This window comes from Bos grunniens, chromosome 7 (genome assembly GCF_055505025.1).
Source record: "Bos grunniens cultivar Pamir isolate PY7600 chromosome 7, Bosgru_T2T1.0, whole genome shotgun sequence".
NCBI classification, from domain to species: Eukaryota; Metazoa; Chordata; class Mammalia; order Artiodactyla; family Bovidae; genus Bos; species Bos grunniens.
The window spans coordinates 3,097,793-3,110,574 of record NC_141171.1 but is presented as its reverse complement, the minus strand read 5'-3'; the positions used below and the strand labels follow the sequence as shown (position 1 = coordinate 3,110,574).

General features: G+C 53.2%; 1 protein-coding gene across 3 annotated transcripts; it reads left to right on the top strand.

Annotated features, from left to right (window-relative positions):
* The first annotated feature begins 1,493 nt into the window (after positions 1–1,493).
* IBA57 (iron-sulfur cluster assembly factor IBA57) lies at positions 1,494–12,317 on the top strand. 3 transcript variants are annotated; one of them, XM_086408050.1, is made up of 4 exons: positions 1,852–1,956; positions 8,484–8,768; positions 10,215–10,558; positions 10,950–12,317. In XM_086408050.1, the coding sequence occupies exons 3-4, from the start codon at positions 10,459–10,461 to the stop codon at positions 11,339–11,341; spliced, it is 492 nt and encodes a 163-aa protein (XP_086264176.1). In that variant the 5' UTR covers positions 1,852–1,956; positions 8,484–8,768; positions 10,215–10,458; the 3' UTR covers positions 11,342–12,317. The 3 variants fall into 3 exon arrangements, with proteins under 3 accessions (XP_086264174.1, XP_086264176.1, XP_086264175.1); XM_086408048.1 differs by lacking the exon at positions 8,484–8,768 and having other exon boundaries at positions 1,494–1,956; XM_086408049.1 differs by lacking the exon at positions 8,484–8,768 and having other exon boundaries at positions 1,852–2,244.
* Positions 12,318–12,782: the final 465 nt, after the last annotated feature.

The following is a 12,782-nucleotide window of genomic DNA, read 5'->3' as shown; positions in this document are numbered from 1 at the left end:
GGTTGTGCTCAGGGCAGAGAAGTTCCATCCCCCTTCCCACATACCCTGTCCTTTGCAGCCTTCCATCTGGCTGTTCCTGAGTTATATCCTTTTATAATAAATCAGTAATCTGGTAAGAAAACAGTTTCTTTGAGTTTTGTGAGCCACTCTGGCAAAATAATTGAACTCAAGGAGGGGGATTTTTGGAACTTCTGATCTATAGCTGGGGGATCAGAAGCACGGGTGCAACTTGGACTTTGGCATCTGAAGGCAAGGGGTGGGAAAATATGTATGTGTCTGTGTGCATGCGTGCACGCAGTCTAATGGGATCTGATGCTATCTCCAGGTAGATGGATTAAAAATTGAATTAAAGTATAAAACACCTAGCTGGTATCAGAAAATTGTGTCATGTGGGGAACTCTCCGCCCACCCCCTCCCCCCACATTTAGTGATCAGAAGTGTCAGAAGTGAAGGATAGTGCCAGAATATAAGATACACAGGAGTGTGAGTTCTACACAATAAAGGAACTGAAAGTAGAGTTGCACATCTCTACTTTCAGCATGTGTTCATGCTGGGTGCAAGAGTGTGTGTCTTAGTCGCTCAGTCGTGTCCGAGTCTTTGAGACCCCATGGACCTCAGCCTGCCAGGCTCCTCTGTCCATGAAATTCTTCAGGCAAGAATACTGGAGAGGGTTTGCCATTCCCTTCTCTAAGGAATGCTCCCGACCCAGGTCTCCTGCATCACAGGCAGATTCTTTACTGTCTGAGCAACCTAAGAAGTCCCTCTGTGTTGGAAGCAACATAAATGTCCCATCAACGAGTGAATGGATAATCCAGATGTAGTGTGTATGTGTGTGTAGACACATACATATATATACAATGGACTATCAGCCTTTACAAAGGCTGACACATGCTACATCATGGAGGAACCTGGTAGACATGAGCTAGATAAATACTGCATGAGTCCACTTCCGTGACTTTACCAGAGGTGTCAGGTCCATAGAGACAGACTGGACTGGCATTCCCAGGGTCTGGGGAGGGAGATCAGATCAGGTCAGTCGCTCAGTCGTGTCCGACTCTTTGCGACCCCATGGATCGCAGCACGACAGGCCTCCCTGGGAGGGAGATAGGGATGTTCATCTGATCGGGCGGAGTTTTGGTCTGGGAAGATGAGAAAGTTGTGGATGATGGGGATGGCTGCAAAACGGTGTGAACACACTCAATGGCTCAGAAATGTGCACCCCCAAATGGTAAAGATGGTAAAGCTCACGTCATGCGCGTCTCAACACAATAAAGCAAGCGGAAACATTTCTGAGAACTGAGGAGCAGGCCAACTTGCAGGAGCAGAAGTCAGCCCAAGATGGGTGTGTGAGCGACAGCCCGAGGCCTCGCCCGGGCGCACGCTCCGCCCACCTTCACCCTGGCCTCTCTGGCAGGGAACGCTCGCCCGCCACCAGGGGCCGCTGAGGCCCCAGCCCGCGCATGCTCGTGCACACCCTGCCCCGCGCACGCTCCGCCCGTCAGCAGCCAGGGGCCGCTGTGGCGCCCGCGCGCACCGCTTCCCGGCGCCCCTACTCGCCCCGCGCGTCCGGCTGCCCGCCCGAGCTGCTGCGCGGGCCGCCTCACTCCTCCCCAAGATGGCGGCCGCGGCACTGCTTAGGGGTGCGGCTCCAGGGTGCGGCGGCCCGGCCTGGAGCTGGCGGCTGCGCGCGGCCCCGAGGCGCCACCTGGCTCACAGCGGCTGCTGTCAGGGCGCCGACTCTGCTAGCGGCGCAACATGGGCCTGCTTCCTGCTAGGCGAGCGTGCCCTAGTGCGCGTGCGCGGGCCGGACTCGGCGCCCTTTCTCCTAGGTCTGCTGACCAATGAGCTGCCGCTTCCGGGTCCTGCGGTTGGCGAGGCGTCAACTTCGGCCCGAGCGGGCTACGCCCACTTTCTCAATGTACAGGGACGCACTCTCTATGACGTCATTCTCTACGGGTGAGAGCGTTTTGCAGGACTGGCCGCGGGGGTCGGGGTATCACCCAGGGAAAGGGCACCCGGGAGCGGGCCTGAGAGGTCTTGGGGGGTAGGCTGCTATGGTGGGCTCCCAAGGGTAGAGGCAGACACTGGGGAGGGACGGACAGAAGGCAGAAGTAACGACATCCAGAGGCGGGGTACCTAGGGGAAGACTACCACTAGCCCGGGACGGACATCCAGGAAAGGACATGCACGACGGGGAATCCAGGGGAAGGGACATCTGGGAATCTGTGCACAGGGTGGGCCGAGGTGAGCCCCCAGGAGAGGGCACCTGAGGAGGGAAGGAGCGCCCAGGGCAGGGCACGAGGAGACCCGCACAGTGGGCAGAGGACTGAGCACCTGGGGAAGGCAGCCATAGGTGGGCTGGAGCCAGCTCCGAGGGGTGGGCCGCGACAGTGACTCGCCTGGGAGCACTTACACCTGGCCTCTGCTCATGCTCAAGCCCACTGCACGGAGAAGGAGCCACGCTGCAGGGAGCAACCCCTGTGCCACTGTACCACTACTTCCTGAGTTCTCTGGTGTACACGCATTTCTCTCCAAAATCTCTCCGTATTCAGTGACATTAGCGTTTGGTGTCCTGTAGAGCTTTCCGTGTTCACTTGCTTAGCTTTCTCAGACTTGGTTTCTCTAGAACCTCTTATGCAGTTCCAGGCTGTCGCTCTGCCTGAGGCCGCCCGGAAAACTCTTCTGTTGTGGGTTTTTGTCTGCATCTTCCTAAGTGTACTTCCTGCCTGCTGGAAGTGGCTTGCTGAGAGGTAGGATGCTTCAGCGGACCTTTGACTTCTTCCAATGGTTTTACCCCGTAACTTGTATGTGTGAGTCAGGCAGTCAGTCGTGTCGGACTCTTTGTGACCCCATGGACTCCTCTGTACATAGGATTCTCAAGGCAAGAATACTGGAGTGGATTGCCATTTCCTTCTCCATACCCGATAACTTGGCTGGTCCTAAAACTCCACTGAAAATTGTCCCAGAAAACGTTGAAACCACAACCTGCCTTGCAGCTGCTGGCATTGTTGTCAAGAAGCCTGTTGTTTGATTTCTGAGCCTTTGTGTGTGGTTTTTCTCCGGGCTCATCTTCATCCTGATGTCTTGAAGTGTCATGATGATGTTGTGTTGTATTTTGGGTCTTCTTTCATGTCATGTAGCTAGGCACTTGGTGGGCTCTGTGACTCTGTAACAGGGATCAGTAAAATATGACCCTTGGGCAGATCCAGCTCTCTGTTTTTGTAAATAAAGTTTGACTGCAGTGCTACATGTCCATTTGTTTATATCCTCTGTGGCCACTTTCGCTTTCCAATGGTAAAAGTATAATTAATAATGTAATAATGTAGAGATTGTGTGGCCTCACGCCTGAATTATTTTCAATCTGGTCTTTTACAGAAAACATGTGTAGTCCCTGCTCTGTGTCCCCTCTTTCAGAAATACCATTGTCCTCATCTCTTTTATGTAATTATTATCTTCCCAGTAGTTGCTTAACCTCTTTTAAAAACTACATTCTCTGATTATCTTAAGCCCGCCATGTCTGTAACATTCAGTAGCCCCTATAATGGTCATTTCGGTTTTTAATTTATCAGTGTTGTAATGATGTTTTGGTCCTCAAATTTTCTTCCTTGAGTCTCCAGTCTGACTTTATATCTTTCTGCCTTTGCATTCTTCCTATAATGAAGTTATATCCTGACAAGTCACTTTACAGTGTAAAAAAATACATATTTTTCTGTTTCTAGTTTTTTTTTAATCTTTAAATCTTTTCCTCTGGTTTGGTGTGCTTTTGCTTAGCTGCTGGGCCATCAGTTCTTGTCAGTAGGCATGTACATGGTAGTTCTTTCTAGGCATTGTGTGTGCTGTGATCCGTACTATAGAGGAGTTTGTTTTTCTCTCTGTTCACTCCTGAGAGTGGGTGTGCCACTTGCTATCTGTGTGCTGAGGGAGTTGGAGTGCACTGTCATGATGTCCCCTGACCCTGGTTGCTCTTCTGAGATTCCAGCTCAAAGTCCTTTGTGGGGAGTGCAACCCCAGCGGGTGGGGTGGGGTCCTCATTCCATCAGAGAGAGACAGCCCGAATTAGTGGCCCCACTTCTGAGCAGTTGGAGGAGGGGAGACGTGAGAATGCTCCCTCGGATGGCTGCTCTAGGGCCTGGGGGCTGGGTGAACCATGCCCAGATTCCTCTCTCCCAGCTCTGCGCTGGCGCATGGGGTGCTGAGCCTTCTGGGCTCCCGCCCTGCCCTGATGTTTCTATAGGGATATGTTTCTGGTCTGACACCTGCAGTTCATGAGATGTGCTCCTTCCCCTCCTGGTTGCTGTTGACCATTTACCTACATCTGATCTCAGTGAGGTCTGCTCTCGGAGGGAAGGGGCCACGCTGGCAACTGGGTGTCCCGCCTGGAAGCCTGCGGCCTTCTTGCTTGCTTCATGGTTACTCTTTGCCTGATGTTTTCTCTGTTTATCCTGTCTCCAGAATTTTTCTTTGTCTTCCTTTTTGGCTGTGCTGTGCTGACTGTGGGATCTCAGTTCCATGACCAGGGACTGAACCTGGGCCACAGCAGTGCAAGTCCAGAATCCTAACCACTTAGGCCACCAGGGAACTCCCTGGAATTTTTCACTGAAACTGTCATGCTTCTAGTTTCCCATCCTTGAATTGTTCCTTCCTCAGTGCACCCTGATCTTGTTTCCCGAATGTAGCACCATTTCTCAGACACAACTTTAGTCTTTGGTTTTTAATGTAGACTCTTTACGGGAGTATTTTGGTGGCCTAGTGGTTAGGATTCCAGGCTTTCACTGCTGTGGCCTGGCTCCATTTCCTGGTTGGTGAATTGAGATACTGCAAGCCATGTGGTGCGGCCAGAAACAAAAAGGGAAAGCCTTTTTAGAGCAGTTTTAGGTTAATTGAGAAGGCGGAGATCTCTCATATACGCTCTGCTCCCACACATGCATAGCCTCCCCCATATCTGCCTCTTCCTCCAGAGCAGTACATTAGTTAGAGCTGATGAGCCTATATTGACATCAGAATTACCCAAAGTCCTTAGGTCACGTTAAGGTTCACTCTTGGTGCTGTGCTTCCTATGAAATGGGACGAATATTTAATCACGTGTATGTACCACTGTAACACCATACAGAGTGGCTTCACTGTCCCGAAATACCCTTTGTGCTTTACCTGTTTACCCTCCCTCGTGACTCTCACCACCACTGAAAGGGTCCTTTTTGGATCTGAAACTGTCTCCAGTTTCCCTTTTTCCAGAGTGTCACATAGTTGGGAGCACAGAATCTGCAGCCTTTTTAGACTGACTTCTTTCTCTTAGTAATATACATTTAAGTTCCCTCCCTGTCTTTTCAGGGCTTAATAGCTCATTTCTTTTAGTGTTGACTGATACTCTGTTGTTTGCATGCACCAGTTTGTATATCCATTCATCTACTGAAGGACTTGCTGTTGCTTCCATATGGCTGTGATGATGAGTAAAGGTGCTGTAAACATCTGTGTGCGGGTTTTCTGTGTAGAGGTTAGTTTTCAGCTTCTTTCGGTAAATACCAGAAAGTGCGACTGTTAAGACTGTAAGGTAAGAATACGTGTAGTTTGATAAGAAACCACCAAAGTGTCTTCCAAAGTGGCGGTATCATTTTGCATTCCCACCAACAGTGAGTAAACACTTCCCGTTTCTTCTCCATATCCTCACCAGCCTTCGGTGGTGTCAGTATTCTGGATTTTGATCATCCTGATAGGTGTGCACTGGAGCTGGCTTTAATTTCCTCTTCCCTGATGACAAATGACATGTAACATCATTGCATATGCTGTTTGCCACCTGTACATTTTCTCTGGGGTGATGTCCAGATCTTTGGCCTAGTTTTAATCAGACTGTCTCCTAATTGTTGAGTTTTCAGTGGTTTTGTATGTTCTGAGTGACAGTCCTTTGTCAGATGTGACTTTTCAAACCTTTTCTCCCAGTCGTGGCTTGATTTATCGGCTCAGCTGGGGCTTTGTGTTTTGAGGTCTCTCCTCATCCTGACCGTGTGCTTGTTAAGTACTGGCTGTTAGAGGAGTCCTGCAGGTTTTGCGAGCTGGGCTGCTTAGCTTTTGGGGGGCCCAGGCGTGCCTCTGGGGGCCACCCTGGCGGGCTGGCTGCTGAGGTCCGCTGCTAGCTCGTCTCCCTGCACGCCTTTCCCCGGTGCTGGTCTCAGCGGGGTCGTGCTGAGCCTGGGCGCAGCTGGTTTCTGGGCAGTGTGCTCCGTGTGTGCCTGGCAGAGGGAGGGTGGGACGCGGGGCTGGTGCACCTCTTCACTCAGGTCCGCCCGCCAGGCTAGCTGGTGAGGCTGCGGGTGCCCTCAGCCTCCTCTTCCTGCCACTGTGGTTGTGCCCTCAGGATGGGCTGCCAGTCTGGGCAAGGAAAACTGCGGGATGCTGACATACATCTCACGACACGAGTGACTTTTGGGGGGATGCCCTATGCAATCAATGTTTGGGAAGTACTTACACTAGAGAAGTTATTCAAAAATGAATTTTTTTCCTGAAATGCAAATTTGATTGGGCGTCATGCATTTTATCTGGCAGCCCTGCTCAGGGCCTCTGTGCTGCGTGGGGATATCTGTGCTTGTCACTCAGGTGTGGCTGCTCCTGGCACAGAGGAGGCTGAGCCCAGGGGTGCTCTCAGTGTCCAGCAGTGCCCAAGATGGCCCCACAGAGAATGTTCCAGCTCAAATTTGTGCTGGGCTGGCTGAGCAGAGGCTCACCGCGCGTCACCACTTCCCCTGCTGACCTGTCCCCCGTTACTTAGCTGCGGCAGGGGCAGCAGACAGTCTGATTTGGGGTGGTGGGGCGCAGGGGTGCTTTGCAGCCTTGCTGGCCCTGAGGGGCTGAATGGCACAAGGCCATTTGCACAGGTAGCTCAGAAAAAAAGTGCCTGAGCCCAGAACCTGTCCGTTCTCCACCCTGCTTCTCTTGAACCCTGTGGAACGTTGGCCCCATGAGAGAGATGGGGCATCAGCCTGGGGCCTGACTACCCTGGCGCCCTGGTGGTCCCTTAAGCAGCCTTCCCTGGCCCCTCCCGTGCTGGGCCTTTGCCCTCCTTGGGCATGGTTTTACCTGCATCTGTCTCTCCTCTCTCTCGGGTTTACTTTGCCCCTGTGGCCTCACATTCTGTCCACCCATGCCCATTTCTTCCTCTTGCCAGTATTTCATATTGTTTGTGTCTGCTTTCTTATCAGAGACTTAAAAATAGAAATATACCCACAGATGGTTAAAAAACCTAGTAAAGGCTTTTCATGAAAACTGACTGCCCTCTCCCTTCTCACTGGCATGAACCCATCTTCTCCAGAGGCAGCTCCTGTTTCAACTTATTATTTTGAAATAATCATAGATTTACAGGAAGCCACACAAAAATGAGCAGGGTGGTCTCATACACCCTTCACCCAGTTCCCTCAGGGGCAACAGCTTGCCTCCGATAGTCCAGGGTCACATGCAGGGGGAGAGGGGGACAAGGGCCAGGCACAGGGCACACTCAGGTTCTTCCAGGTTCCCACGTGCTCGCTTGCATGCAGCTCCGTGATTTGATCACACACGTGGACCTGTGTATCTTCGATGAAGACAGAGCTCTTCCGTTACCATCAGGCCCGCTTCTGCCCTCTGTGGGCACAGTCCCCTTCTCAGCCCCTCAGCCAGTCCCCTGCTCACTCTCCATCTTTATGATCCTGTCATTTCAGGACTGTCATACTAACAGAGTCTTTTGTTTCACTCACCTCGATGCCCTTTGGATTCATCAATAGGCCCCTCCTTTTCCTTGCTTAGTAGTATTCCCTTGAGGGAGTGGACTATGGTTTGTTTACCCATTCACCCACTGAAGGATATTTTGGTTTCATTTCGTGACTGTTAAGAATAAAACTGCTTCTAATGTTTATGCCCAGGTTTTATGTAGACACCTGGGGTGTTTTCTAGGATAAGTACCCAGGAGTGCAGTGACTCGATTGTGTGGTCACTGCATGTTTAGTCTTATAAAGAACTGCAAACAGTTTTCTGGAGTGTCTGTTCCATCCACATTCCCACCAGCAAGGTCGAATGGTCCATCTTTTCTGCATCCTCGCTGCCTTGAATGTTTTTATTTTAGCCATTCTGATAGCCTTGTGCCTTGGTATCTTGTGGTTTTAACTTGTCTTTGTGTTGTGATAAGTGACTTTGAACTTCTTTCCATGTGGTTATCTGAGGCGGCACCGTTGAACTCTCCTCTCTTTTCTGGCAGTTTAATTCCGTCTGTAAGTGATCGTTTTCCCAGCCCTCAGCTGATCTCATTTTGACCTCCTTTGAGGACTGTTTGGAGGGTGAGGTGATAACTTGACTTGCTGCGGCAGCCTGCTCTTTTGCACTTTCTTCACATGCTTGTTCCTGTACTTACTTACCCTTGGCTGATCGTTATGTGTATGGACCTGACAGTTTGCGCTGTAGGGTGAAGCCACAGAAATCAGGGCACCAAGCAGGCTTCTTCTTTTTTTTTTTAATTGTTTTAGGAATTCTCTGGTGGCACAGTGGATAAGAAATCTGCCTGCCAATGCAGGGGACATGGGTTTGATCCCAGGTCCAGGAAGATTCCACATGCCATGAAGCAACTAAGCCTGTGGCCTGGAACCACTGAAGTCCACACACCCAGAGCTTGTGCTCCACGAGAGAAGTCACTGCAATGAGAATCCATCACACCACCACAGAGAGTCGCCCCCGCTCGGCGCAGCTGGAGAAAGCCCATGCACAGCAACAGAGACCCAGCACAGCCAAAAACAGATACAGAAATTTGAATTGTTTGTTTTAAAAAATACTTTAATTTGTTGATACCGTTTTGGCTGTGTGGGCGTGCATTGTGGCACGCAGGGTCTTTGCTTGCGGTGCTTGGGCTCTCTGTCACAGAGCATGGGCCTCTCTCTCGTTGAGGCCTGTGGGCTTGGGAGTTGTGGCCCTCCTAGTTCCCCAACAGGGATCCAAGTGGAGCTGCCTGCCTTTGAGGGCAGATTCTTAACCTCTGGACCACCAGGCAAATCCCTCCCCCACCACCACCCCAAGCAAGCTTCTGTAGCTCTTTCCTTGGTGGGCAATTGACTTCTCCAGGGTAGCACTTAACCCTTTCCTGCCTGGTGAGAGGGTCAGAGGCACAGCTGATGGGTCCCAGCTGATGGCCTTTCTTTCTGATACATGCTCCTGAAGGTTTTACCCACTTCTCTGTCTCAGCTGCCATGCAGCTGTGGGTCCTTGCTCAAGCCACATCTGTAATCAGGACTCTAGCCATGTACTCCTCTGGGTCCTAGACATCTCCACCTAGGGCCCCTCCATCACATCTGACCGTGCGCTGGCCTCTCTGTGCTCATCTGTCTGTAAGGGCCCCACCATCCATCCATCAGTGACACCAGGATCTGGGGTCATTCCACTGGATGTGGGCTGCCTGGAGTGGGAGTTAGGAGGGCTCTGGGACCCTGACCAGGTTGCCCGGCTTCCCTAGGGGAGGTAGGAAGTGGGCGTGGGCTGAGTGGCCTCCCCATGCACCTTACCTGCATTGGCTGTCTGCCGCCCTCCCAGCTCTTCCTGCCTGTCAGCCCCATTCCCCCCCCCCCCGCCCCGAAATTCACTGTGTGCCCTGACTTAGGATCCTTGGCTTATTGGTGCATCTCAAGGCTGCTGCTGCTAAGTCGCTTCAGTTGTGTCTGACTCTGTGTGGTCCCACAGACGGCAGCCCACCAGGCTCCCCCGTCCCTGGGATTCTCCAGGCAAGAACACTGGAGTGGGTTGCCATTTCCTTCTCCAGTGCATGAAAGTCAAAAGTGAAAGTGAAGTCACTCAGTCGTGTCCGACTCTTAGCGACCCCATGGACTGTGCAGCCCACCAGGCTCCTCTGTCCATGGGATTTTCCAGGCAAGAGTACTGGAGTGGGGTGCCATTGCCTTCTCTGTTCTCAGGGCTGGAGGTGGCAAATTCTGACCTTAGAGTGGCCATCTGAGCCATCTCACCTCACCTTGACCACCGGATGCCACTGTGGTCCCAAGGCCCTGCTTCGCACCTGTCTGGCCAAGGCCTGTCCTTCCCCGGCCGGACTGTTTCCTGTGGCGCCCTCCCTGGGTGTGGAGGGGTGCTGTGCTGTGCAGCATTGCCAGGTGGTCCAAGGGGGCCGGTGCACTTGGGCGGCACAGCCACCGTGCCGGGACCCGACTGCAAGCCCTTCCCTCGGTGTGCCCTGCCACCCCCTCCTCTCCCCGCAGGCTCCCTGAGCGCTCCAGTGAACAGCCCACCTTCCTCCTGGAGTGCGACAGCTCCGTGGTCGATGCGCTGCAGAGGCACCTCTTGCTGCACAAGATTCGGCGGAAGGTTACGGTGGAGCCGTGCCCCGAGCTGCGCGTGTGGGCCGTGCTGCCGTGCGCGCCGGGGGAGGCCGGCGGGGTGGGGCCGCTGAGGAAGAAGGCTGTGTGCGCCCCAGTCCTCACCCGTGATCCCCGGACTTACCGCATGGGCTGGCGGCTTCTCTCCCAGGATGAGGGTTCAGCCCTGGTGCCCGGGGGCCGTCTTGGGGACCTCCAGGATTATCACCGGCACCGGTACCAGCAAGGTATGGACCTGGGGAGAGGTTAGGTTTGGGGGGCTGATGCTGGACGGGGAGGAGGGGCAGGGTGGGACGTGAGGGGACAGGAGGGGTGTGACCCGGAGCCCTGGGAAAACTGCATGGTGAGTCCAGGCCCTGGGAGGAGTCGGGATAGAGCAGAGTTCTGGGCTCAGGGGTAGGGTCTTCTCTAGTGGGCAGTATTGAGGCCCAAACCGGGCAGCTCACCCAGAGACCAGAGCAGGGGCCGGAGTTGGGACCTGGAGGATGCAGAGGGACCCGGAAGACTGGGGGTCAGATGCTAGGACTCCTACAGGCCAGGACCGCTGGCCACCCTGGGTTGAGCCCCCAGCTCTGGAGGACACCTCAGGCCTCAGCAAGCCTCTCCCCACCTCTGCAGGTGTTCCCGAGGGTGTCCACGACCTGCCCCCAGGAGTGGCGCTGCCCCTGGAGTCCAACCTGGCCTTCATGAACGGCATCAGCTTCACCAAGGGCTGCTACATTGGCCAGGAGCTGACAGCTCGCACCCACCACATGGGTGTTATCCGGAAGCGCCTCTTCCCAGTACAGTTCTCAGGTGCCGTTCCTGGCGGCGGCATTGCCCCCGGCGCCTCTGTGCTCACCGAGTCAGGGCAGGCAGCCGGCAAGTACAGGGCAGGGCTGGGGGACGTGGGCCTGGCCCTGCTGCGGTCTGAGAAAATTAAGGGTCCTCTCCACATCAGAACCTCTGAGAGTGGCCTTGTGGCCCTTACTGCGTCTGTGCCAGACTGGTGGCCCACAGCCACCAAGTAGCCTCGGATGCCCCTGCGCTCCTCATCTACTGCACCCTGTAGCCAGCCCCCACTTCCTTGGGTGGCCCAGTTGAAAGAACACACCCTTGGGGGACCCCAAGCATTTGTGGGCTTCCCAAAGCTACTGACATGGCAGGGGATGCTCGTGCATACAGCCCTGGTGTTCCCAGCCTATCATGCTTCCTGGGGACCGTCCTGTGCTCAGGGTGGCTGTCCCTTCCTGGAAGCTTTATGGCTGGAGCATCAGGAACCCTCTTGAGGACTGAAGGTGGGTGGAAGTGAGCCCTGCGCCTGCCTCTGTCCTGGGCAATGCTGCAGCTTCCACCAGACCCTGGATGAGATTCCGAACCATACTGATCTGGAGGTGGTTCGTCCGTCAACCAAGGACAGAATGTTCCAGGATGCCTCCCGGCTGCCCACACCCTCTGAGCCTGCTTGGGCAGGCTTGGGAAGGGAGCATCTCAGTGTCTGGGGTGGCTAAAGGGGCAAGTGGACTCTGGGAATTGTCTTACCATGTTGACTGGGGGCATGTGTGAAGGTGGGAATCTTGTGGCACCAGGTGGAACACAGTGTCTTTGAGTAGAGGCACAGGCATTGCTCACACCCACCCGAGTCCTCCCAAGCATACCTCTGTGCTCAGTGGCACCAGCTGGGGGAGCCCCAGTACCGTTTTATACCACATCTCCGTAGCTTTGGCCCCACGGTGGCGTGGGCAGTCCCTTCCTCCCCTCCATAGCCCTCCTGAGCTCAGGGTAGGGAGTGGCTGCCTTGGGATGGTGTGCCCAGGGTGCAGAGAAGAGCTTTTGCTTGCTGTACTTGCTGCTGTTTTCTGACGTCATGTCTTCATAGTAAGAGGGTGGCTTACTTCCCCGTTTTGAACCACTGACTTTGATTTTCCCACAGCAATGTGAGTCTCGTGGTTACTGGGTATCCCACCTGATGCCCCAGAGTGGCTATTAAAGTGTGACCCGCAACCAGCCCATGTGGAACTCTGGCTTCTTTCTTTCTTAACTGTGTTTATTTATTTTAAATGTTCATTAGAGTGTTGATTTACAGTGTTACGTTAATTTCTACTGTACAGTGAGGTGAATCAGTTCTTCATGTGCATATATCCAACTCTTTTTTAGACTGTTTTTTCCATATAGGTCATTATGTAGTATTGAGTAGAGTTCCCTGTGCTATACAGTAGATCCTTATTGTCTCTTTTATATATACTGGCGTGTATATGTCAATCCCAATTTCCCGATTTGTCCCTACCCCCTTTCCCCACCCCTGGTGATCACAGGTTTGTTTTCTACATCTGTGACTATTTCTGTTTTGTAAATAAGTTCATTTGTACCATTTTTTTTTTAGATTTCACGAATAATCTGTGTCATATGATACTTGTCTTTCTTTGTCTGACTTCCTCAGTGTGACCGTCTCTCGGTCCGTCCATGTTGCTG

Bases quoted from the DNA above. Each gene is read 5' to 3' on its own strand.
- IBA57 (XM_086408048.1), top strand. From the start codon at position 1,616: ATGGCGGCCGCGGCACTGCTTAGGGGTGCGGCTCCAGGGTGCGGCGGC. The intron at 1,957-10,214 runs GTGAGAGCGTTT...CTCTCCCCGCAG, and splicing joins TATGACGTCATTCTCTACGG to GCTCCCTGAGCGCTCCAGTG. The intron at 10,559-10,949 runs GTATGGACCTGG...CCACCTCTGCAG, and splicing joins CCGGCACCGGTACCAGCAAG to GTGTTCCCGAGGGTGTCCAC.